The 27,982-nt window shown below is 40.2% G+C and overlaps 1 protein-coding gene across 1 annotated transcript; it reads left to right on the plus strand.

Annotated features, from left to right (window-relative positions):
- Positions 1-16,663: 16,663 nt before the first annotated feature.
- On the plus strand, positions 16,664-26,910 carry MMP7 (matrix metallopeptidase 7). The gene is made up of 6 exons (NM_001075130.2): positions 16,664-16,882; positions 19,730-19,956; positions 20,042-20,190; positions 21,915-22,043; positions 24,324-24,485; positions 26,636-26,910. Exons 1-6 carry the CDS (start codon positions 16,775-16,777, stop codon positions 26,662-26,664), a joined length of 804 nt encoding a protein of 267 aa, NP_001068598.2. The 5' UTR covers positions 16,664-16,774; the 3' UTR covers positions 26,665-26,910.
- Positions 26,911-27,982: the final 1,072 nt, after the last annotated feature.

Consider the following 27,982-nt stretch of genomic DNA (forward strand, 5'->3'; position numbering starts at 1 on the left):
AAGATTCCCTGGAGAATCATCCAAGAATCTTCCAAGATTCTCCAGGGAATCTTCCCAACCCAGGAATCAAACCAGAGTCTCCTGCATTGCAGGCAGATTCTTTACCAGATAAGCTACCAGGAAAGCCCACAGTGGCATATTACTAAGCCATAAAAAAAGAAATAACACCATCTGCAGGAACTTTATCATACTAAGTGAAGTAAGTCAGATAGAGAAAGAAAAACACCACATAATTTTACTTATATGTGGAATCAAAAAAGAGACAAATGAACTTATATACAAAACATAAATAGAGCCAGAGACATAGAAAACAAATTTATGGTTACCAAAGGGGAAAGGGGGAGAGGAATAAATTAGGATTTGGAGATTATCATATACACACTACAGTATATAAAATATTAGCAGATTACCAACAAGGACCTACTGCATAGCACAGGGAACTACACTCAATATTTTGTAATAACCTATAAGGAAAAAGAATGTGAAAAAATAGATACACATGTATTTATAACTTACTTTTATATACACCTGAAACTAACACAACATTGTAAGCCAACTATACTTGAATAAAATTTAAAAGTAATAAATATAAATAGAATTTAGCAGATTGGGAAATGGTTAAAAATTTTTTTCAATTTACCTTTTTGAATGCCCAGCTCTGTAAAACCTTTTAGAGGTCATTAGTGACATTATTAAAATAAACACAATGGAAAGTGATACAAAAAGATCAGAATTTTCATGTATTAGGTATTAAATTTTTAATAATATTAAAAATTTCTGGGACTTCCCTGGCAGTCCTGTGGTAAATCAAGAGACAGCAGTTCAATCCCTGGTCTGGGAAGATTCCACGTGCTGTAGGGCAATTAAACCCATGTGCTACAACTACTGAATCCTGCGTGCCCGTGTTCCACGTCAAGAAGCCTCCGCAATGAGAAGCCTGAGCGCTGCAGCTAGAGAGGAGCACCAGCTCACGCGCCAGAGAAAGCCCACACACAGCAACCAAGACCCAGCACAGCCAAAATCAAAATACATAATCTTTTTTAATTTATGATATCTCTGGTATCAATATGGTATTGATCTGGTATATATCTATTATATAGATATATCTGGTATATATTGATCTGGTATATATCTGGTAACAATATGCTGCCTCTTAACTGAAGTGTCAGAGACCTTAAGTAATTACCCTCACATTACTGAAACCAGCACATCAGATCTCCTGAGTTGAATTCCCAGGCTCTCCCCAGTGTACTGGGAATTTGATACAACCGGCCTATTGTGTGTGTATATAAAAGAAAGAGGGCACCGTGGCAGTGGTCACTGCAAGGATCAGGGGCCATCTAGAGAGGACTCTGTTTCAGCACACTGAGAGGAGTTTATTTGAAGAGGAATAATACCAAATCGAGTTCTGTGCCGTGTTCTCTGTCTCCCACCCCCACTGAGCACATGTCTGTCGCTGCACTTACTGAGCACCTGTGACGTTCCAGGCACTGGCCACTCATTATTACATCATCCCTCCAAAATCACTGCACTTGAATTCTCTCAACCCCATGGCTGCCAAACTTCACGCAGGGGGGCTCCTGGGATAGCTTAAATTTTCAGGGGAAATACAGCAATGCTCAGTGTTTCTTGGAAACTGAGCAAACTAGTAGTTCAAGGTAGTTCACAGTTTCAATATTAGATCACCCTACATTCCTTTGGATGGCATCAAACTTTGCAAAACTGGGTTCTGTGATAAAAAGCAAGTACTGTGTGAAAATCAGTGTGGATTGATCCTCCCCCAAAATCCAGAAGTTGTGTAGTGTCCACCAGGAGCCTGCACATTCCATTAGTGAGAAATCGTGATTATTTAAAGATGAAATAAAAAGATTATTTTTCTTTCAATGTCTATTTTTTTCAAATAGCTTTTAAGTTGTTAGGACATAATTATTAAGTTGATTCAAACCTAACTACTTAATAAACAGGACTGTTGAACATTTACTTTGGCTAAGAAGCCCTGCAAAAAAAAAAAAAAATTACCAAGAGCCAGGGGACCAGAAACAAGCGTTTTAGAACCCCATTGAAGAGGTAAGAAATCAGACTCAGAGAAGCTGAGTAACCTGTCCAAGGTGATGAAACTCGGATTTGAATCAATATGTATCTTATTCCAAAGTCCACATTCTTTCCATCACCCTGTAACTGCCTCCTGCCTGTGAGAAAACAAACCATCTCCATCAATAGAAACACAAGATCAGACTCAGTCACTGCCTCATCAAGGGGTTCACAAATGTAGCCAAGCCTGTTGTGGGGGCTACAGCAACCCTTTCAGCATCATGCGCGCATGTGCTCAGTTGCTCAGTCATGTCCAACTCTGTGACTCCATGGACTGTAGCCAGCCAGGTTCCTCTGTGCATGGAATTCTCCAGCCAAGAATGCTGGAGTGGGTTGCCATGCCCTCCTCCAGGGGATCTTCCTGATCCAGGGATCTAACCCATGTCTCTTGCGTCTCCTGCGTTGGCAAGCAGATTCTTTATCAGTGAGCCACCTGGGAAGCCCAGCATCATATCACCCACTCCAAATATTTATAATCTTCCAGTAACCTTCATTCTGCTTCCCCAACTGATGATCTCTATCTGGCTCATAATATATACCAAATTCAAGTCCCTAAGGAAAAAGACTACCCTTCTACAAAATAACCTGACTTACAATACATAGAGACATGATGTCAATTCAGGCCAGTCTGTGATGAAGGCTAGACATGGGATGTTGGAAATTCAGTAATGAAGAGAGTCCCATGAAAGGAGAGCTGATGGAGTTTCCTAATAACCAAGGGGAATCATTCTAACTGTACAAACACTTCAGGAAATTCTCAGACTAGAATGATCAGGATACAACATGATGTTAGAATTACTTCCAAGGGATATAGTAGATTATTAGAGAAGTCCTTCCTTTGCCACAAATGAATGCAGCTTCTTCAAAACAAAAAAGTACGCAAAAGAAACATTTTCCCTGATAGCAAAAATGTTGACTTTATTATCTCTTGCCACACACACACCCACAAAAGAAAACAGTGATGTGATGAATAATTTAAACATGATTTACATCATGACAAAAAAAAAAGGCCAAAAATAATCAAATGCAAATGATAAAAAAACACCAGCTATTATACTTAAGGGAAAATTAGGGACTTTTCACATGATTGCTGTATCCCGCAAGGCCTCTCCTCCATAAGTGCTTAATAATTGTGAGTGGGTTGAATTGAACCAAATTATTGGACACCAAGCTAAATACTGCAGTGAATTTGAAAATGCTACCATGAGCTAAAACAAAACTTTGTAAACAAGACTTTTTTTCTCTAAACCACCCACCATTAGCAGGTGAATTGTATGGTATGTAAATGAAATCCCAATAAAGCTGCTTAAAAAAAAAAAAACACTATTAATATCTATGCAAGCACTGTGCTCAGTCATGTCTGAGTCTTTGCGACCCTATGGATTGTAGCCTGCCAGGCTACCCTATTCGTGGGATTTTCCAGGCAAGAATACTGCAGTGGTTTGCCATTTCCTTCTCCAGGGGATCTTCCTGACCTAGGGATCAAGCCTGTGTCTTCTACTTTGGCAGACGGATTCTTTGCCACTCTACCACCTGGGAAGCCCCATTAATATCTATGATACTCTCTTAAAAATTGCACAGGTGAAAGTTTAAAATTTCATCTTCATCTTGTAAAATTTTATTTTCCATTCACATTTCTTTTCACAGCTTTTAATTTCTCCAAGATACAGAAGTAACACACGTGTTCATAAGCATGCTTACAAAAAGTTCAATTATCCAAGAGAACTGAGAAGCAGTTTGACTAAATAATTAAGAGCCTAGGTTTTGGGGACAGGCTGGGTTTAATATTTGACTCTACCACTTACTAACAAGTTACTTAAAACTTTTGGGCCTCACTCTGTCTATAAAATGGAAATGATGATGACAATAATAATTTCATGAGTGCTTTATGTGTCAAGGCCTGTTCTAACAAGCTTCCATGTGTACCTCAATTAACCTTCACAACAACTCTATTACTTCTGTTCACATTTTGCAGATGAGGAAACTGAAGCACAGAGTGTTTAGGTTCTTTGTTTTAAGCTCACAGTTTTACTGCTAGACTATAAGCTGAGATATGAACTCTTAAATGTCTATAGACTGGAAGAGTCTACACTCTCAACCACAAGTATCTTCCTCCTGGGGTTGTAATGAGTAAGTGAAAAAAAAAAAAGTAAAGCTTTAGGCCAGGGTCTGCCACATACAAAAATGTTATCTTTTATTAACGGTTGTTATAAAATAAAAAGTGAAAACCTCCCTTTATCTGTGCTCCACTGTCCTCTCTCCTCAAAAGAAATCACTACTACACATATATTTTATACTTAAACATATATTTATGCAAATGGAATAATACTAGCCATTTTATTCAGCTAAATGCTTTTAACTTATCTATACATCTTTGGAGACTTGGAATCATTTATATGACAGTGCATGAGGGTCATTTAATTTAGGATGAAGTTCAGTTCAGTTCAGTCACTCAGTCATGTCCAACTCTCTGCGACCCCCTGGACTGCAGCACACCGGGCCTCCCTGTCCAACACCAACTTCCAGAGCTTACTCAAACTCATGTCCACAGAGTCGGTGATGCCATCCAACCATCTCATCCTCTGTTGTTCCCTTCTCCTTCCACCTTCAATTTTTCCCAGCATCAGGGTCTTTTCAAATGAGTCAGTTCTTCGCATCAGGTGGCCAGAGTATTGGAGTTTCAGCTTCAGCATCAGTCCTTCCAATGAATATTCAGGATTGATTTCCTTTAAGATAGACTGGTTGGATCTCTTTTGTGTCCAAGGGAATAATATTAAATATTTTATTTAGCTAAATGTTTTTAACTTACCTATACATCTTTGGATACTTAGAATCATTTACATGACAGTGCACGAGGGTCATTTAATTTAGGGTAAAGTTCAGTTCAGTCACCTTTTAGGATAAAGGTGATGGTTTAATTCAGAGGAGAAGCTGAATGTGAGAAATGACAAGACAAGGAAATGGGATTTAAGTTTCTGGCACAGCAAACTGTGGGAAGGTAGATATATGGGGGAACTAATGGAAGATCTAGTGAGTAAACCTTGTTATATAGATTCCTCTAGGGCTGTCTCTGAGCTGATAGGAGGTCTGGTCCATCCTGGTAAATAGAGAATGGGGATACTTTATAAATTTATGTCCTGCTTTTAGGAAAGTAGGGAGAGGGCATAGAGCTTTTCTTATCTCTGTTTCTTCTCATTTGCCTTTAGCTCCAAATAAGCCTTATGCCAAAGTGACATATTTGGGGTGGCATTTTCTGCTCCCCTTCACTAACTGATGACAGGGAAAACTCTCATGCCTGGCTCACTGTAGGCTGTTGCCGTACTCGAGCCTCCCGGGGCGGGGGGCGGGGGGGGGGTGACTGTGAAAGGCAGTAACGAAGGGTGATGCTTCCAGCAAGCAGAGCATTGAACAGTGCATTTGCTGTTGATGTTGATGATGATAAGCAGCCACCAACTCAGTCTGGAGGGGGAAGTGATCACATAAAAATAAAAATATACATAAATTCCTGTAATCACAAGTCACTTGACTGGTTCATCAGGAATCTGGAAGGAACAAGATAGAAAGATTATAAAGATCAAATATAAAGAGGTCTGGGAAAGTAGCACCTGAATGAACCTAGGCAAGGAAGCACAAAACGTGTGGATCTTTACGTCTCACATCAGTGCCTGAAGGAGCACGTCTTCCTAGGAGGAAGCCCTGACCACCTCTGTGGATGGAATCACGTGTCTAGTAGAGGTCAGCTCGTCTCTGCCCTCAGCTACCCATGAACATAGTGGACCTATGAACAAAATGCACAGTAATGGACATGGAAGCTATTCATGAGCTCAGCTACAGTTCATCTGGCTGTTGCCGCTGCTACTACAGATTTGACTTGTCAGTATTAAGAACCAAATCTGAGCCTTCAGTATGGTAGCGTTTCTCAAGGGGACCAGTCAGTTACTTGATTAACCAATCAGTTAATCGATATGTGATGGACTCAGATGTTGCAGGTATGAGTGAGTCTGCCTTCGTTGTCCTAAGTGCATCAGCCAACAACACCAGGCTGTGCTAAATATTCCTCCTCCCTATTCCTTCATATCTCAAGAAAACCTTATCATTGCACTGACCATATTGCATTCTAGTTTTCTGTGGCTATTTCAGCGAAGCTGCCAACTCCCTGATGGTAGTGTCTAAGTGTTAGTTTTCTTGAGTTCCCTAGCCCTCTCACAGGGCTATAGCACATACCATATGCTTTATAAATATTTGGTAAATAAATGAATATGTTTCAAAAAAGAAAAAACCTCATGCAAACACTGAAAGGCGGGATGGTAAGAGCCATAACTAGTTTAGCAGCAGTGGGGCCAGGAACCTTTGCAACAGTGCAAGAACCTTTTTGGTATGATTGGCCCCACATCAGGCCCTGCATTCCCCAACCTGGGGAATCCAGCAAAAGGACTGGGAATCCCCAGGGAATCTGACTTTGAAGGTCAGCGGAACTTGATTACAGAACTTCCACAGGACCGGGGAAAACAAAGACTCTTGGAGGGCACCAACAAACCTTGTGCACCCAGGACCCAGAGGAAAGGAGCAGTGGCCCCACCAGAGACTGAGAACCTGCCTGTGAGTGTTTGGGGGTCTCCTGCAGAGGTGTGGATCCACAGTGGCCCACCTCGGGGTCGGAGCACCGACAAAAGCAGTCCTGGGGGGTGCAGTGTGTTGGCATCAGTCCTCTTGGAGGAGGTCCCCATTAGCATCGCCATAGAGCCGCCAGGTGGGCAATCCACAAACGGGAGATCATACCAAGTTGGGGAAGGGCAGCGACAAAAATAAAAACTGCCAAACAAAAACTAACGTCTTGGCACTAAAATTATCTTCTGGCATTGATGTGATGATTAACAGCAAAATCACATGTAAAGTACTTACTAAACAGTAATAGGCAGTCAACAAACTGTGGCTTTTTTTAATAACAACGCTTTTAAGAGGAATGGAATTAAATGTAATTACCAGAATTACACATCCAATTTGAATTTTCTCCTTATTCAAATACAAAAAAACACACTTATTTTTAAATGTTGAACTTTGTGTGTCATACTGACCTACTTTAAAGCACAGAAATTTATACTGCTATCACTGAAAACTAAGGAGGAAAACCTGGTGGTTAAAAACTCTGAATATTTAGAGTTAGACTGTTGGATATCATTATCAGATTGGCCCCTATAGTCAGCTTTCCTCTCTTGCTTATTTGAAGATTTAAAAAACAGTAAAATTCCAAATGCAACTTGGTATATAGTATTGGACCCTGGAATAGAAAAAAATTATTGAAAAAACTGGTGAAATCTAAATAAAGTCTGTATGTTAGTTAAGTGATATTCCAATGTTAATTTCATTTTGATAAAGATCATGGTTGTGTAAGATATTAATATTAAAGGAAGCTGGGTAAGGGGTATTCAGGAACTCCTTATTTTATTTTTAAGAACGTTCTGAAAATCTAAAATTATTTTAAACTAAAAAGTTTTTAAGGTACATATGAAAAGAGAAAATAACTTGGAGGACACGCAAAATGGAGCACACAGCAAAAAAAAAAGACAAGTTCCTGCTCTCAAGGACCTTGTAGTCCCATTGAGTCAGGAAATAACCTTGAAGTAATTTATGAAACAATATTTCACCCCATGATACAGGCAGTACTATACAGTGATGAATAGGATAGACTGCCTGTCTCTGCCACTTTAATAGCTGTGTGATACTGGATAAGTTGCTTCCCTGGTGGCTCAGCAGTAAGTGGTAAAGAATCCACCTTCGATGTAGGAGACACAGGTTCAATCCCTGGGTCAGGAAGATCCCCCGGAGGTGGAAATCGCAATCCACTCCAGTATTCTTGCCTGGGAAATTTCATGAACAGAGGAGCCTGGTGAGCTACAGTCCAGGGGGTCGCAAAGGGTCGGATACAACGGAGCATGCATGCACTGGGTAAGTTGCTTAAACTCTACACCTCAGTTTCTTCAACTGTAAAAAAGAATGAAAATAATAGTACCTACCACAGGTGTGTTTTGAGGACTTAACAATATGTTAAACACTTAGAGCTGAGTACACTGTAAATTTTATAAGAATATTTGCTATTATGGTTATATTATAAAGTTTTAGTATTATATTATAAAGTATAATACAAAAATAGATAGCACTTTCATATTGGAAAGCAAGAAGTAAAATTGTCACTGTTTGCAAATGACATGATACAATACATAGCAAATCAAGACACCACCAAAAAACTAGAGCTCATCAACGAATTCAGTAAACTGCAGGATACTAAATTAATATATAGAAATCTGTTGCATTTCCATACACATAACAATGAACTATCAGAAAGAGAAATTAAGGAAACAATACAATTTACAATTGCATCAAAAAGAACAAAATACTTAAAAATAAACCTGCCTCAGGACATGAAAGACCTGTATTTGGAAAACTATAAGACACTGATGAAAGAAATTAAAGATGACAAACAGATGGGAAGATATACCATGTTCTTGGACTGGAAATTTTAATACTGTTAACATAACCATACTACCCAAGGAAATCTGCAGACTAAATGCAATTCCTATCAAAATACCCATTACACGTTACACAGAACTAGAACAAATAATCCTAAAATTTACGTGGAATCACAAAAGGCTGAATTCCGCAAGCTATCTTTAAAAAGAAAAAACTGGAGCTATCATGCTCCCTGACTTCAAATTGCACAAAATTACAGTATTCAAAACACTATAACATGGGCACAAAAACAGACACATAGACCAGTGGAGCAGAATAAAGGGCCCAGAAATAAACCCACACACCTATGGCTCATTAATCTATGACAAAGGAGGTAATAATACACAGCAGAAAAACAGCCAGTGTCTAATAAATGGTGCTGGGAAAACTGGACCGCAACAAGTAAAAGAATGAAATTAGACCATTCCTTAACACCATATACAAAGATAAACTCAAAATGGTTTAAAGTCCTAACTATAAGACCGGAAACCCTAAAACTCCTGGAAGAAAATATAGGCGGGACACTCTTTGACATAAATAGCAATATTTTCCAGGATCTATTCATTGGAAGAACTGATGCTGAAGTTGAAGGTGCAATACTTTGGCCACTTGATGTGAAGAGCTGACTCACTGGAAAAGACTCCGGTCCTCGGAAAGATTGAAGGCAGGAGGAGAAGGGTAAGACAGAGGATGAGATGGTTGGATGGCATCACCAACTCAATTGACATGAGTTTGAGTAAACTCCCGGAGATGGTGAAGCACAGGGAAGCCTGGAGTGCTGCAGTTCATGGGGCCACAAAGAGTCAGACACGACTTGGCAACTGAACAACAACACAGCAATATTTCCCAAGATCTATTTCTAAAGGCATAGGATACAAAAGCAAAAATAGACAAATGGAACCTAATTAAATTTAAAAGTTTTTGCATAGCAAAGAAAACCACCAATAAAATGAAAAGATGACCTACAGAATGGGAGAAAACATTGCAAATTATATGACCAATAAGGAGTTAATACTCAAAATATATATTAAAAACACTTACATTTCAACATCAAAAGAATAAACAACCAAATCAAACAATGCATAGAAGACTTGAATAGACATTTTTCCAAAGGAGACCATGCAGGTCACCAACAGACATATGAAAAGAGGCTTACCATCACTAATTATTAAAGCAATGCAAATCAAAACCACAGTGAGGTATCACCTCACATCTGTGAGAATAGCTATCATCAAAATGTCTGCAAACAACAAATGTTGGAGAGGATGTGGAGAAAAGGGAACCCGAGTACACTCTTAGTGGGGATGTAAATTGAGGCAGTCACTATGGAAAATGGTATGAAGTTTCCTCAAAAAATTAAAGTAGAAATATCACGCCTCCATGCAAAGTCGCTTCAGTCTCTTTGTGACCCCATGGACTGTAGCATCCCAGGCTTCTCTGTCCACTGGATTCTCCAGGCAAGAATACTGAGTGGGTTGCTCTGCCTTCCTCCAAGGGATCTTCCTGACCCAGGGGTTGAACCAGCTTCTCTATGTTGAAGCCCAGAAATACCATATGATCCTGAAATTCCACTCTTGTATAGATATCTGGAAAAAATGAAAACACTTAAATCAAGAATATAAAAACAACCCCAGTATTCACAGCAGTACTATGTACAATAGCCAAGACACAGAAGCTACCCAAGTGCCCATCAACAGATTATTGGATTAAGAAGTCTCTCTCTCTCTCTCTGTCTCTCTCTCATGTGCACACACACATAAACACACACAATGGAATATTATTCAGCCATCAAAAATGAAATTCTGCCATTTGCAGCAATGTGGATGGCCTAAGGCTTCCCTGATGACTCAGATGGCAAAGAATCTGTCTGCAATGCAGGAGACCTTAGAGCACATTGTGCTTGATGAAATAAGTCAGACAGGTGACAAATATAAAGTGTGGAATTCTGGGACCATTGATGCAGAGAGCAGCTCTCTGATTTCCCAGGATCCTGCATATGGAAGGAGTGGTTTCTTTGACTGGTAAGTTTTATGGTATTGTTCTGAAAGTTCTTCCTCTATTTCCTTTCTTCTAAAACTAGGTAAGGCGATTTCTGTCATTCTCAACTGGACCCTGACTATTACACTGCTTCATGGGATTACTTTGTGTATTATGTGAAATAATGCACATGGTACATTAAAAACCATGTCTGACACATAGTAAGAGCTCAATAATTCATCTTTGAATTGTAATTTTTAAATTACAGTCATTAATATTGTTGAAATTTGATTGCCCTTGGCTTTTCTGCTTTCCTTAGCAAGTATTATTTCTTTTTCCTTTCTCAATGTTTTATATTTTATTTTCTGTGTGCATTTTTAAAGACTTAAACATGTATTGTATTTTGTTTCTATTGAAGTATAGTTGATGCACAACATGAGTTTCAGATGTAGAACATAGTGATTCACAATTTTTAAAGGTTTAGCTATTATACAATATTGGCTATAATTTCATTTGCTCAGTCGTGTCTGACCCTTTGTGACCCCATGGACTGCAGCACCCACATTGTGTGCTGTACAGTATATCCACCACCCTAGCTGCTAACCTGAATTTGAAAGCCAGAGTCAGAACTTTGGCTACAGACCTACACTATGCCTATAGAGTCACAAAAGCAAATGTGAACTGTGGTAACACTCACTGAAATAAAAAACACAGAGCTGAGGAGGACCGATGAGAAAGACCATGACTTTAGTTTATCATGTAGTTCCTATAGAACATCCAAATGAACATTTCTAGAATGCGATAGGAAATACAAATTTATAAGGAAGAGATTTAGGCTAAATTTATGCCAGGGAATGAGATAAATGATATGTAAACATTTCCTTTATCCTGATAGCAACAAAGTGACAAGATGTTATTAAGTCCAGGAAAATGAGATTTAAACAAGCTTGGAACTGATTAAAGTATGGACAGTAAATGAACCTGTGGAGTGATATGAGATCATGGGTCAAACAGGAGATGGCAAGAGTGAACACTGACATTTTAGGAATCAGCGAACTAAAATGGACTGGAATGCGTGAATTTAACTCAAATGACCATTATATCTACTACTGTGGGCAAGAATCCCTTAAAATAACTGGAGTAGCCATCATAGTCAACAAAAGAGTCCAAAATGCAGTACTTGGATGCAATCTCCAAAATGACAGAATGATCTCTGTTCATTTCCAAGTCAAACCTCTCAGTATCACGGTAATCCAAGTCTATGCCCCGACCAGTAACGCTGAAGAAGCTGAAGTTGAACAGTTCTATGAAGACCTATGAGACCTTCTAGGACTAACACCCAAAAAAAGATGTCATTTTCATAATAGAGGACTGAAATGCAAAAGTAGGAAGCCAAGAGATACCTGGAGTAACGGCAAATTTGGCCTTGGAGTACAGAATGAAGCAGGGCAAAGGCTAATAGAGTTCTGCCAAGAAAATGCACTGGTCATAGCAAACACCCTCTTCCAACAACAGAAGAGAAGACTCTACACATGGACATCACCAGATGGTTGACACCAAAATCAGATTGATTATATTCTTTGCAGCCAAAGATGGAGAAGCTCTACACAGTCAGCAAAAACAAGACCAGGAGCTGACTGTGGCTCAGATCATGAACTCCTTATTGCCAAATTCAGACTGAAATTGAAGAAAGTAGGAAAAACCACTAGACCATTCAAGTGTGATCTAAATCAAATCCCTTACAATTAAACAGTGGAAGTGACAAATAGATTCAAGGGATTAGATCTGATATACAGAGTCCCTGAAGAACTATGGATGGAGGTTCATGACATTGTACAGGAGGCAGTGATCAATACCATCCCCAAGAAAAAGAAATGCAAAAGGCAAAATGATTGTCCAAGGAGGCCTTACAAATAGTTGAGAAAAGAAAAATGAGAAAGGTAAAGGAGAAAAGGCAATATATCCATTTGAATGCAGAGTTTCAAAGAATAGCAAAGAGAGATAAGGAAGCCTTCCTCAGTAATCAATGCAAAGAAATAGAGGAAAACAACAGAATGGGAAAGACTAGAGAGCTCTTCAAGAAAATTAGAGACACCAAGAGAACATTTCATGCAAAGATGGGCATAATAAAGCATAATAAAGAACAGAAATGGTATGGACCTAACAGAAGCAGAAGATATTAAGAAGAGGTGTCAAGAAAACACAGAAGAACCATACAAAAAAGATCTTAATGACTCAGATAACCACGATGGTGTGATCACTCACCTAGAGCCAGACATCCTGGAATGTGAAGTCAAGCGGGCCTTAGGAAGCATCACTATGAACAAAGTTAGGGGAGGTGATGGAATTTCAGTTGAGCTATTTCAAATCCTAAAAGATGATGCTGTGAAAATGCTGCACTCGATAAGCCAGCAAATTTGGAAAACTCAGCTGTGGCCACAGGACTGGAAAAAGTCAGTTTTCATTCCAATCCCAAAGAAAGGCAAAGCCAAAGAATGTTCAAACTACCGCACAATTGCACTCATCTCACACGCTAGCAAAGTTATGCTCACATTTCTCCAAGCCAGGCTTCAACAGTACGTGAACTATGAACTTCCAGATGTTCAAGCTGGATTTAGAAAAGGCAGAGGAAGGACAGATCAAATTGCCAACATCCGTTGGATCATCAATAAAGCAAGAGAGTTCCAGAAAAACATCTACTTCTGTTTTATTGACTATGCCAAAGCATTTGACTGTGTGGATCACAACAAACTGTGAAAAATTCTTCAAGAGATGGAAATAACAGAACACCTGACCTGCCTCCTGAGAAATCTGTATGCAGGAAGCAACAGTTAGAACTGGACATGGAACAACAGACTGGTTCCAAATAGGAAAAGGAGTACGTCAAGGCTGTATATTGTCACCCTGCTTATTTAACTTATATTCAGAATACATCATGAGAAATGTTGGGCTGGATGAAGCACAAGCTAGAATCAAGATTGCCAGGAGAAATATCAATAACCTCAGACATGCAGATGACACCACCCTTATGGCAGAAAGTGAAGAACTAAACAGCCTCTTGATGAAAGTGAAAGAGGAGAGTGAAAAAGTTGGCTTAGAACTCAACATTCAGAAAACTAAGATATTGGTATCCAGTCCCATCACTTCATGGTAAATAGATAGAGAAACAATAGAAACAGTGACAGATTTTATTTTGGGAGCTCCAAAATCACTGCAGATGGTGACTGCAGCCATGAAATTAAAAGACATTTGCTCCTTGGAAGAAAAGTTATGGCCAACCTAGACAGCATATTAAAAAGCAGAGACATTATTTTGCCAACAAAGGTCTGTCTAGTCAAGGCTATGGTTTTTCCAGTAGTCATGTATGGATATGAGAGTTGGACTAATAGTCTTAATAGAGAAAGCTGAGCACCAAAGCATTGATGCTTTTTAACTGTGGTGTTGGAGAAGACTCTTGAGAGTCCCTTGGCCTGCAAGAAGATCCAACCAGTCAATCCTAAAGGAAATCAATCCTGAATATTCATTGGGAGGACTGATGCTGAACCTGAAACTCCAATACACCTGACGCGAAGAACTGACTCATTTGAAAAGACCCTGATGCTGGAAAAGGTTGAAGGCGGGAGGAGAAGGGGACCACAGAGGATGAGATGGTTGGATGGCATCACCGACTCAATGGACATGGGTTTGGGTGGACTCTGGGAGTTGGTGATGAACATGTAGGCCTGGTGTGCTGCAGTCCATGGGGTCGCAAAGAGTCGGACACGACTGAGAGACTGAGCTGAGCTGAACTGAAGGAATGTTCATAGCACAGGAAGTAAAGGCCACTGATGGAAACTTAAAGATCACCAATAGTTAAGATGTGGACACAAGAGGAGTTTAAACAGGAAAATCAGGATCAAAATAGAAGAAAAAACAAAAGAATGTATTACCACGGAATCCCAGGGAAGACAGCCTTTCATGAAAGAAGACAGGCATCAACTGCCCCTCTGTGATCAAATGTGATAAGGACCAAGTAAGTTTTCCAGATTTAGCAACAAATGACTCTACACATATTTTTAGTTTAATATTTAACTTAAGCTCTGTAAGATGATTGCATTATGTCTCCCTACAAGATAATTGAGTTCAGAGTATACTGACTCCTTTATCCCCAGGACCAAGCACTATAATGGATAAAAGAATGTTTTTGTTTTATGAATGAGTAAATTTGGGCAAGGGCTTCTCAAGTGACTCAGTGGTAAAGGATTTGCCTGTCAATTCAGGAGATGTGGGTTGGATCACTGGGTCAGGAAGATTCCTTGGAGAAAGAAATGGCAACCCACTACAACATTCTTGCCTGGGAAATTCTACAGACAAAAGAACCTGGCAGGCTACTGTCCAATGGGATCTCAAAAGAGTCAGACATGACTTAGCAACTAAGCAACAATACAAATTTGAGGACATAGAAATATACTTAATGGTGCTAGGTCAAAGACAGTTCAGGAAAAAATTTTCTTTCCTGAGTGAAGTCTTACGCACAAAAGAGAGAATTGCTATGATGAATAAAAATATATCTTCAAAGAAAGAATTATCAAAACAATTTAGGAAGTATTTGTAGCTGGTTTTAGGAAAAGTTTTCTTCCTGATGCCCCTTGCCCTCAAATATTCACCTAGTCTACTTGATATTCCTTCTTTTGAAAAAGTCATTTAAAGCTATTGTTACCAAACACAAGTTCATGTGCCCAATGCCCACGGGATGAAACAAACCAAAACATCAGTAGTTGGAGCAGAAAGATTTATTGCAGGATCATGCAAGGAGACAGGTGGCTTGTATCTGAAAAACCCCCAACTCCTCGAAGGGTTTCAGCAAATCACTTTTAAAGGCAAGACGAGAGAGGGGCATGGCTGGTTGTTGCCAACTTCTTGGTGGAGGAATCGTTTGTTCTTGCAGCTGCCCATGTAGGTCAGTCACAGTGTTCCTGTAAACTTCCAACAGGACAAATACTATTGTTTCTTCTGCAACTCTTTAATCTCTAAAAAAATGGACTCATCAAAGCCAGAGCCTTAAGAATAGGGTATCCTATATATTTCAGGCTATAGGCAACGTTGTTTTACAAAAGGCACACAATCAGCATGACTAAACATGGGCAACAAAGCAAAAGTTCAAAGCAAAATACATTTTAAGCTAACTGCAGAAAATTCAGAAATAACGTGCTACAGTAGAGTATACTCAGGAACGTGCCCAATGTAAACACTATGACTTCCCCTCTGTGACTTTGGAGACACTTACAGCGTTTGCTTCATCATGACTTAACTATTTGCATGTTTTATGTGTTAGTATTTTTCTATGCGTTTCACTTTTTTTAATATTGTTTAAAATACAGATGTCCTGTTTATAATGCTCCCTCGATTTTTTCATTGAGAAGACATGTCGGAACACGTGTACCCCGGTGGCGGATGCATGTTGATGTATGGCAAAACCAATACAATATTGTAAAGTAAAAAATAATAATAATAATAATAAAATTTTTTTTAAAAAAGACATGTCTAAGTAGCAATTTGAGGGCTTCCCTGGTAGCTCGGTGGTAAAGAATCTGCCTGCCAATGCAGGAAACATAGTTCGATCCCTGATCTGGGAAGCGGAGCAACTAAGCCCATCTGTCATAAATACTGAGCCTGTGCTTAAGCCCGGGGGTCCCAGCCGCTGAGCCCCCATGCCACAGTTCCTGCAGCCTGCATACGCTACAGCCTGTGCTCCGCAACAAAAGAAGCCACCGCGATGAAAAGCCTGCGCATCGCAGCCAGAGAGTAGCCCCACTGGCTGCAGCTGGAGAAAACCCTGCGCAGCAACGAAGACCCAGCACAGCCAAAAATGAATGCACAAATAAAGGCTTTAAAATGAAAAAAAAAAAAAAACAAGTAGCAATTTGATTCTGGCAAAGAAAATATGTCTTCTCACAGGTTAAATTTATACAGAAGACAAGTGGGAAAAAAAACCCTTTGAAAGACAAATCCGTTGTGTGCTTCCTGCCAATAAGGGCATACTTCCTCGTTGTCATTAATGAAAGATAACACACGCTTTTCAAAGTTCCGTAAGACATTCCAAACAAAGAAAACACTCAAATGAGTCACCTGTTTCCACATTCAAGGTTAAGAAGCCATATAAATTTCTCCAGCCTCCGGCACAGAACACGAAATGCCCCGTAAGTGCGAGGAGACAGCTATGCGGCTGGTGCTGCTATGCGCTGCCTGCCTGCTGCCCGGCAGCCCGGCCCTGCCACTCGGCCCGGGCCCGGGAGGCGAGGGCGACCCACGCTGGCAGCTGGCTCAGGTACGTCTCTGGCCCGCTCTCCCGGGCCGCCACGGACTTTCCAGACAAACTGTGCTTTGCCACTTTAATAACTTTCCCTATTATAAAGGCAATATATGATTTAATCAAGTAGCGATTAAGTGCAGGCTCTGAAGCTTGCCCAAAGGGGATTCAAGCTCCACCTCCTCCACTCGACTGCGTGGATGGACAGAGGCGTGTTATTAACCTTTGAGCTTCAGTTTTATAGCTGAAGATACAACGATATCAGTCAAATAGGGGTGTTGTGAAGCAACATCCCTGAGACATATTATATAAATTGAAGCTTTCACGACCACTACAGTGTATTGTAACTCGAGATATTCTCATAAAGAGCAAAGCGATACTCCTTAAGATGAGGACCCTGGTGATGGAGAGACTTGAGAACAGAAAATGAGGGTAGATGTTGCAGCTCTCCTGCTGATAAACCGATGATGATGGGTGAGGCATGAACTTCTGACTTCGTTTTCTCATATATCCAGTGGAGACAGTAATACTGTGTTTTATCTGGAGGAGTCTAGCAAATAAATGAAGTGGTAACAATACCAGGTATCATGTATGTAACAACTTCAGATTATGAAATACATCCTAAATGTGGTGTCATTGAATCCTCAGCTCTATCCTGGGAAAAAGAAGAAACCAAAGTAAAAGTAATTCACATCCCACATACTTGCTAACTGTAGAGACAAGAGTCAAGAACAAGTTCTGGTTCAAAAGTCATGTACTTTCCAATATATTACTTAATAATTATCCTAATGTGAGTGAGGGACAGAAAGTGTTAGTGGCTCAGTCGAGTCCAACTCTTTTTCGACCCCATGGACTACAGCCCACAGGGCTCCTCTGCCCATGGGATTCTCCAGGCAAGAATACTGGAGTGGGTGGCCATTCCCTTCTCCATGGGATCTTCCTGACCCAGGGATCAAACTCAAGCCTCCTTGGGTTCTCCTTCAGATTCTTTACAGGCTGAGCCACCAGAGAAGCCCAAAGTGTAATTAATTATTATTTGGTAAAAGTAGTGTTTATAAATTTAAGCATAAGAAAAGTTGAGTTTTATTTCACACTAACTTTGACTTTTTTCAAAGTCCCTGTAATGTGTTGGATTGAACCATATGAAATTACTGATATTTGACCATTTTTAAAAAGTATTTATTTTATTTTTGGCTGCGCTGGGTCTTCGTTGCTGTATGTGGGCTTCCTCCAGTTGCAGTGCATAGCCTTGTCATCGTGGTGGCATCTCTCGTAAGGACAATAGGCTCAGTATCTGTGGCACACAGGCTTAGTTGCGCCCCAGCATGTGGAATCCTCCCAGAGCAGGGGTCAAACCCATGTCCTCTGCATTGGCAGGCAGAGTTTTAACAACTGGACCATCAAGGAGGTCCTATTTGACTATTTTCTTTTGATCTGAAAAAGGTCCATTTCATATGGTTCCAACCTTCTGGATTCAGAAGGAGTCCACTTGCAGGAGTGTTGAGCCCCTCCACCCAGGGTGCAGATTGCCAGTAAACCAGAGGGAGGTTCTCTAGTTTTAAAGGAAGGTAGGAAAAGTCATCTCAAGGATACTGAGAGATTTCTTCCAGAGAGTGTCTTTGCAAAGCTGGTAGCTCTGGAAGGGAGAAAATGAGCTATTTGTTTTTAAATCAGGGATTAACTCCCAACTGTCATGGATGAACAGTGAGTACTTGTATTGAATGAAACACAGTCTTGGGAACAGGAAGAGAGAGCACCTTACTGCTAAGGTTACTTACCTGAAGTTCATAAACCTAACTCATTTTGACGGCACTATCACCCATTAACATGACGCTGTACGTTTTTCTGAGGAAATGGGCTTTGGAATCAGAATTGGAGTTCAAATATCCGTTCCTTTTGTTACTCCTGGGGTGACTTCATGCAAGTTACTTCCCTTCTCTGAGCCATGATTCTTCAAATGTGAAATAGGAAAGTATTGCCATACCCAACTTCCAGGGTGGTTATGAGGTTTAAATAAGATAAGCATATAAAGTTCTTGGTATAGTCCCTGCCACTAGTAAGTGCTTCATCAAGGTTCTGGGGAGGCTGCTGCTGTTGTTATTTTCATTCACTCTCTATTTTTTCCTATTTAGGAAAAAATAAATATCCTCACACCCATTCACTGGGGTCCTTTAAGAAATTCCCCCGGACCTAACGGCACATGGAACACACCTAAGAAACCTGCTTTACCTTACAGCTTCACAAAGAGGGTTTTACAAAGAACTTAGCTATGGAAAGAGCTCTGGCCTGGCAAGCAGTCAAGAAACTCAGGACCAGTTTGCCTACTAGCATAATACGTGACTGCGGAGCACATCATTTAGTTACTATGAGTTTTGATTTCTTCACCTAGAAAATACATATATTAAATGAAATAATGTCCTAATTTCCTTTCCCAGGACTAAAATGTTAAAACCGTTAACCTCAGGGGACCTGACCTCCAGAGCATCTTAGAAAGGGCTGGGTGACTTTGGATCTCCCCAAAGGGTCTCTGATGCCAAGGGCAGACCTCAGGTGCACACCTTGAGGGCAAACGGGGCACTCTTCCTGACTATTAAAAACAAGTCTGTGTTTTAAAATTATACAATGGGATAACAGAAAAAGAGAGGGACTCTTTTCTTTCGGCCATGAAATGAAATGGCAATGACTCATCATCAATATTACATTTCCTTCTCATGAATGTACTTTTGTTTTAGCTGGTTACTGTGTAACTATTCTGCCTTCAAACTACTGTTTGGGTCCATAGGAATCAGAGGCAAAGATGTGCAGACTTCTGAGATAAAAGAAGACAACAAACAAGAATTACAGATCAATTACTCTTTCCAACAGGACTATCTTAAGAGGTTTTATTCATCTGACTCAAAAATTAAGAATGCCAATAGTTTAGAAGTCAGACTCAAGCGGATGGAAGGATTCTTTCACCTGCCTATAACTGGAATATTAAGCCCCCGTATTATAGAGATCATGGAGAAGCCCAGATGTGGAGTACCAGATGTTGCAGAATTTTCGCTATTCCCAAATCATCCAAAATGGACTTCTAAAGTAGTTACCTACAGGTCAGTTTTGCTTTGGCTCATTTTGGCAAAAGCAATATAGTCTTTTTCCTAAAAGGTCAAACATTGTTTTCTTGCTTGCTACCAGGATCATGTCATATACTTCAGACTTACCACATATCACAGTGAATCAATTAGTGGCCAAGGCCTTCAAAATATGGAGCGAAGCAATCCCACTGACGTTTAAGAGACTTAGATGGGGAACTGCTGATATCATGATTGGCTTTGCAAGAAGAGGTAAGGAAGATTCCTTCAGGCTGATCCTGTGTGCTGTTTTGCTTGCTGTGTATATCCGTGCCCTCCTGTTTTCCAGATTTAAAATCTTTAATGAGATATAGGTAGATGATAGACAGATACATCAATCTCTTTACAGATTAATGGGATACAGATATAAAGATAAGCATATATGTCAATGTTACTACATTTTTTTCTAGTCCATTAATTTAGAGCCACTTTTTATAGCAGAAGATGGCAAACTATGATCCATGTGCCAAATCCGTAAATAAATATTTATTAGAACATAGCCATTTGGTTCAGTTCAGTCACTCAGCCATGTCTGACTCTATGACCCCATGGACTGCAGCACGCCAGGCCTCCCTGTCCATCACCAACTCCCAGAGCTTACTCAGACTTATGTCCATTGAACCAGGGTCTCCTGCAATGCAGGCGCATTCTTTAGCAACTGAGCTATGAGGGAAGCCGGAACACAGCCATGTTCTTTCACTTACCTATTGTCTGTGAGTGCGTTGGGCTATAATGACAGACTTTAGTAAATACAGCAGAGATCATGAAGCCCACAGATCTGGTCCTTTGCAGAAAAAGTTTGCCAACCTCTATTTTATAACATGAATCATTTTATATATGTGTGTAAGTTATAAGCAAGGGCTTCCCAAGTAATGCTAGTGGTAAAGACCTGCCTGCCAGTGTAGGAGACATATGAGACATGTGTTTGATCCCTAGCTTGGGAAGGTCCCCTGGAGGAGGGCATGGCAACCCACTCCATATCCTTGCCTGGAGAATCCCGTGGACAGAGAAGCCAGGCAGGCTACGGTCCATAGTGTCGCAGGGAGTCAGACACGACTGAAGCAACTTAGCATGCACGCACATATATAAGCAAAAGAAGAGGTTACAACTTCCAAAAGCCCTAAGTGGTCTCCAAGAATTGAACTGCCCCTGTGGCCTATTGCCAACACCTTTCATGTATTTAGTAAGAAAGCAGAAAATATAAAATTTTATATTAAAGGGCTTAAGGAGATAAAACCCATATACATGAACTGCTATTAATTACTGGTGCTTCATGGTACAAATTTTAGAGGCAAATGTTGCTCTTTTAGTCTGCTTTAATATTATACTTCCTGGGTGCTGTGAATTTAGCTGAAATTTAAACTTAAACACAATATTGACAAGAGTGAAGAAAACCTTATAGAAAGCACTGATCACGACACTCCATGCTTTTTAAGAACCAGATAAGTTGGATATGGCCAGATAACAGTTTGAAAATAAATTTCTCTGCATCACAAATAAAAGCACATCAAAATCTACTTTAGGACACCTTGAGCACAGTTCTTCAAGAAACTACTATATTCACAAAGAATAAGCTAGATTTTTAAGAAAACTTACATTAAATGATATTCAATTACCTGCTGAATCCAGTATTCTCCACTCTGCCACCATGCGGCAAAGGAAAATGATCAAATTTAACGTTTAGATGGCACCATAAATTAGATGTGAATGTTTTTAAAGTCCTGCATCAGTAAGCTTTCAAAATGTGGAGGTTATCAGGGATGAGCAGCAGCTGTATGAAAGAAAAAGTTCCTGTGACAAACAAATACCCAAACCACCCTGTCATGTAGCTGGCTGCTTGGACTGATCTTTTTCACCTCACTAATCATATAGACTGAAAGATGGAATGACTGGATATAGATTCAGTCTCTAAAGGCAATCGCCCTGCTTTCTTTCAGCTCATGGGGACCCATATCCCTTTGATGGGCCAGGAGCCACACTGGCTCACGCCTTTGCACCAGGGCCAGGCCTGGGAGGAGATGCTCACTTCGATGAGGATGAACGCTGGACTGATGGTATCGGGATAGGTACTGCATCCTATATCTCTTCCACTACACATCCTTTTTAAAATCCTGAACTTTCCATATCTTAATTCTCTCTAACTTTGATAATTGCTTTGATTAATAATAGTTATCTAGTCTTGCTAACTGCCAACCTCTGTGCTTTAAATGTGCTCATAATGTTCCACGTATGGAAGATGGAGGCTCGGGCTACAGAGTCAAGCAACATTGGGTTCAATTTGCTCTACCTCTACCAGTTAGTCACATTCTCTTTGGACAAGTTACTTAACTTCTCTGAGCCTCAGTTTCCTCATCTGTGAAATGGAACTGTAAGTAATTCCCACCCCACAGGATTGTTGTTTGAATTAAATGAGATAATGCTTATGCAATGCTTAGCATAGTGCTTGGAATATATTAATATTTCAATAAATTATAACTCTTTTGTATATATCCCCCAAATGTTTTTTAATTAAAGGAGAAAAAGGGGCCGCTGCCGCCGCCGCTAAGTCACTCAGTCATGTCCGACTCTGTGCGACCCCATAGACAGCAGCCCACCAGGCTCCACTGTCCCTGGGATTCTCCAGGCAAGAACACTGGAGTGGGTTGCCATTTCCTTCTCCAATGCATGAAAGAGAAAAGCGAAAGTGAAGTCGCTCAGTCGTTTCCGACTCTTAGCGACCCCATGGACTGCAGCCCACCAGGCTCCTCCATCCATGGGATTTTCCAGGCAAAAGGACTGGAGTGGGGTGCCATTGCCTTCTCTGGAAAAAGGGGCAGAGACTATGATATTTGGAGAATTATATATAATTCTAATATTATATGGGCTTCCTAGTTTCCTCTAGTCACAAATAATCCACATGCCAATGCAGGAGACATAGAGATGTGGGTTCGATCCCTGGGACAGGAAGATCCCCTGAAGGAGGGCATGGCAACCCATTCCAGTATTCTTGCCTGGAGAATCCCATGGACAGAGGATCCCGGTGGGCTACAGTCCATAGCGTTGCAAAAACACGGGCACAACTGAAGCAACAGCACTCACACACTAATATTAGTCATTATTGGTCAGAAAGAACCCACACTATAACCCAGCCCATTGTGGTCATCATTTTACAAAGTGGAAGATTATAGACAAAACAGAAAACTAATGAAGAGAAGCTCTAGATAAATAATCCTAATTGAAAACAATGCTTTTAAAAAATTGGCTACTAACTGGCCCTGAAAGTAAAATGAATACCTGTGTTTGGCAGTGGGAATTCACCACCATAGTGATGCCTTGCTGTGAAAATCTAACCTATGTAAAATTATGACACTGCTTCCATCTCACATCTTGCGTGTGTTTTTCATTCTTCCCTCTTCCCACTCAAAGTAAACTAAAGACACCTTCCTTCAGTCTAATGCACCATGATTGGAACTCTGGCCCCTCAAACTCACACACTCGCAACTTCCTTGTTATTTGCAAAGCCTATCTATGAGTCTGAGGGAGAGAGAACATATATTTAACACACTTTAACAAATCGAAAGCAAATTGCAGCCTTGCCTGGAGGTCCTGCCCTACAGTCATGCTTTCTCAAAACCAGCTTTCTCTCTCCTGCTATTCAGAGCCACTATCATTGGGCTTCCCTGGTGGCTCAGAGGTTAAAGCATCTGCCCGCAATGCGGGAGACCTGGGTTCAATCCCTGGGTCGGAAAGATCCCCTGGACAAGGAAGTGGCAACCCACTCCAGTATTCTTGCCTGGAGAATCCCATGGACGGAGGAGCCTGGTGGGCCACAGTCCACGGGGTTGCAAAGAGTCAGACAAGACTAAGAGACTTCACTTTCACTTTCATCATTTATTGAATATTCATCATTTTTCAGATATTGGAAAATTCAAGTTATTATGACAAATCTATAAGGTAGGAATTATTGTCTCCATTTAACAGATGAGGAACTGAGCCTCAGCAATACCCATTAATTTGTCCAGAGTTGTCCAGCTAGTAAGTAGCTGAGCCAGGTTTCAAACTCAGGTCTTTATAATAATCCTTTGCTTTCTGCTTCTGAACACTGCTGAGTGATTACATAAGAAGCAAATAGGCAGAAAAAAACTTATATTTTCTTAAAACCAGAAGTGGTGATAAGATTAAAGTACTACTTTTCTGATTCCTCTTTTAAACCTACCTCCTCATGAAGGCCTGGAAACAAATAATAAAACTATGGAGGATTTAAAGAGTTAGGTATCTTATAGTTGCTTTGATTTTGATTATATGTTTTGATTTTATTATACATATAGTTATTTTTACAGTCACTGTATGTCTCTCTTTGGTCTCAGGAGTTAACTTCCTGTATGTTGCAACACATGAGCTTGGCCATTCCTTAGGTCTGAGTCATTCGTCTGATCCTAATGCTGTGATGTATCCAACCTACAGCAAAGAAGATTCCAAGAATTTCAAACTTTCACAGGATGATATCAACGGAATTCAGCTATTATACGGTAATACTTCCATATTTCCATAAGGAGACATTGTCTCCTTATGGTAGGCCTGAATGAGAAAGGCTGGGAAATAGGTATTTACTCTGAAAAACACACTGGAACATATATCTCTAAAAGCCTATTGAGGGGAGAAATTTGAGACATTAGATACTTGAAATCTAATCAGACTATCTTATACTATGAGAATATTTATACTATGATTTTAAGTTTTCAGTAATATAATATCATTTGATGAAATCGTGAAAATGAAACTTAAAGGGGTTTTTCTTTAAGCTGCAACTCACTCTTACTTCTTGCTCGATTCAAGTACTTTAGGAGTCTCCCCCACAGGGATGGACTGAGGAATATAACACCTTCCCCTGTAGCTTCCCACTCCCAAGGATTTGGCCCTAGAGGAGGAAAAGTGACCTAATTTTTCCTACCTGCATGTGTACATAGGGAAAGGGGTTAACCATAAACAGTGACTTCTTATAATTGTCAGTCATGACTGTATGAATATCCCATGTCCCAATCTACATGGGATTTTTTTGTTTTAATCAAGTTCCAAACTCAGTTTTAAAAAAATTAACTGATTTGTATTTGCTTGATCAAGTCAGAAAGAGTATTGTGAGAAAGAAATCAAAGGACAAGGATAAAAAGCTATGTCTCCAGACAAATGAAAGATTTAATTATATAGGTATTAAATGTAAAGAGTTTATTAATTCTTATAGAAAATATAATAGTAATAGAGCAGAAAATATAATAGTAGGAATCAAAGAAGATAAATAAATCATCCAAGGAGAAATTCTGGGTTCTTGAACAAAGATTCCAAGCCAGGGCTGCATGACTTCACACGTTCTACTACACAATTCAGCTGATCACTACTTAGTATGCTTTTAAAAGCAATTTGGAAAAGAGAATATATACAAAATGATATCTTTAAGTAAACAGATACAATTAAACTTTTCTGGCAAAAATGTCAGGATGATAAGAATACACTGCAAAAAGATCACCTAAGAGTCTTTGAATGTTCAGAAAAGCAATGAAAGTGCTCCCACATAATAAATAATGCAATGTCCTCAGAGGGAAATTACTCCTGAAAGATAACAGATTGAAGCTGTAATTTACTATTAATCAGCTTTTCTCAAATTGTGTTCCCAGAACACTTGGCCTACCAGACAATTCCCGCCCCTACCCAGCCCCCACCAAAAAAAAAAAAAGATGCTTTGGAGAAACAAATTCAAAAACCACTACCTACTGTATTTGAGGTACACAGGATGTTACAGAGAACCTAACAAACTCTCATTTAATTCAGCACTTACTAAATTACAATCCTCTGTGTGGAACACCCATTGAGCCCTCTCAGAATAGCATTTCAAAGAAGACAGTTTGGAAAATATCATGTAACTGTACCTCAAAGTTCTTATTTAAGGAGATGCTGCTGTCAAAAAAGTTCACGAAACACTGACAACTGTTGGCAGTTTTCACCAACAAAGTAGAAAATATTATTAGTACCTCCCCTTATATAAAACCATGGAACTCATGGATTAGTGCTTTATATCCTATGTTTTAGAGAGTGAGGTGCCTCCAGTCAAAGTTGGAAAGAGGTAGCTTCTGGATAAATTAAAGCAAGACTTAATTATATAGGTATTAAATGTAAGGTGTTTATTAACCCAAGAAGTGATATGAGCAGAAAATATAAATTCAAAAGAATGTGATTAAACTCACAAATGTAGAATTCCCAATATTCTTTTCAGGATTATAAAAATAATAGCTAAAATGCATCAAATTTATATAGCATACCAAGCATTTCACATGCATTATCTTGTTTATTCCAACAATCCAGTAAATTCTTAGTGCCCTTGTTCTATAGATCGGTAATCTAATACGAAGAGAGGCTGTTAATAAGGAGTATCTTACCCAAGATCATGCGTCTGGTAAAATGGCAGAGACAGGACGCAAAAGTATCTGACCCCCAAGGCCTACACACTCTTCAGTGCTGCCTTTTTAGCCTTCGGAGGTTCATCTTCAAAACTTGTCCCAGGCATAGAAAAGTGGGCTGGATGAATGAGTACCTACTGCAACACTTCTTGTGTTTTTTTAGCCTTAGGATTTGTGTGTGTGTGTGTTTTATACAATGCCAGAACGTTCTTATTTTTGTCTCTTAACAGGAAAGAGAAATGATTCAAGAAAAAAATAGAAACTTCAGCAAAACACACCTTCATTCATTGGGTTCTATGTAACCATTCCCAACCAGAATTAATGAGCACTGTTCCCGTCTTCCATTTAACACTTGCTGCCTCCAACCTTGTATTGTGGTTGGTTTTTATGTCTCTCCATTTGCGGATAAACTTGTTTACAACATCAGTATGTCTTACTCATCTATGACTCTCCTCAAGCAAGATGCACTTGGTGGATGACAATAAATGTTAAACATACAGATAAATACAATTTTTATTTCTTGGTAAAACTATTCTGGCTTCCCAGGTGGTATGGTAGTAAAGAATCTGCTTGCCAATGCAGGAGACCCCAGAGACTCGGGTTCAATCCCTGGGTTAGGAAGATCCCCTGGAGCGGGAAACAGTAATCTGCTCCAGTATTCTTGCCTGGAAAGTTCCATGGACAGAGGAGTCTGGCGGGCTACAGTCCATGGGGCCGCAAAGAGTTGGACATGACTGAAGTGACTGAGTACAAAAATGATTTCTATTTGGGAGGACTGTGGCAAAAGAAGATATCCCATACAATGAAATCAAAGGCTGAAACCAAAAACATAAGTAACCCCACCACATTATTTTGGGTGTTCAGTTGCCCTTAAACTATTATCAGGTCAGGTATGGTGTAATATAACCCAAGACAGTAGAGCCCAAAAGCACACTAAGTTCCCCTCACCCTTTGGGCTGAGCGCTCACTGTGAGTATTCTGGGTAGTCCAGTGATTCCCACAAAACACATGTGAATTCCCAAGGATTTGCATTCTCATAGCCACTCCCAGCGGCAAGCTCCCTCCGGACCAGACCTCACTCCATCTCTCCCACCACAGCTGCCCTGGCCCCCCTCCTCTGCCCCACGGCAACACAGATATGGCTCACCCTCTTCACTCTTCCTTTCTCCAAACCAGTCCTATAGACTTTGTGAGATCTGTATCAACCATGCGGTTTTACACTGCACAAGGACGCTGATTGACCAAAACTCCATTTGGATGTTATCCTCATCCTTCACATCCTTGATGCGTCCCAGCGTCAGGAATTTCCCGCCCGCCAGCGGCCTCCGCAGGCCCCAACCTCCTCCCTCGTCTCTCCTGATCTTCAGATCTCTACACCCCAGTCCTTGTAGCTTTCCTCAGAAGCTCATCTCCTGAAGTCCAAAGAGCTCTCCCTTTCCAGGCGTAGAGACTCACTACCATGTTTCTGTGGGAAAAACACTCTCCATGCGGGGCTTAACCCTCAGCAGGACACAGAACCGGAAAAGGCTTTCCCTTGTGAGCTGCTCCTCCATACTCCCTACACCCCTGCATGGTTT

The sequence above is a fragment of the Bos taurus genome, chromosome 15 (assembly GCF_002263795.3).
Source record: "Bos taurus isolate L1 Dominette 01449 registration number 42190680 breed Hereford chromosome 15, ARS-UCD2.0, whole genome shotgun sequence".
In the NCBI taxonomy this organism is placed as follows: Eukaryota; Metazoa; Chordata; class Mammalia; order Artiodactyla; family Bovidae; genus Bos; species Bos taurus.

Excerpts from the sequence above, each read along its gene's own strand:
- MMP7 (NM_001075130.2), top strand. The coding sequence starts at position 16,775 with ATGCGGCTGGTGCTGCTATGCGCTGCCTGCCTGCTGCCCGGCAGCCCG. Across the intron at positions 16,883-19,729 it reads CACGCTGGCAGCTGGCTCAG|GACTATCTTAAGAGGTTTTA; the intron begins GTACGTCTCTGG and ends TCTTTCCAACAG. Across the intron at positions 20,191-21,914 it reads GATTGGCTTTGCAAGAAGAG|CTCATGGGGACCCATATCCC; the intron begins GTAAGGAAGATT and ends GCTTTCTTTCAG.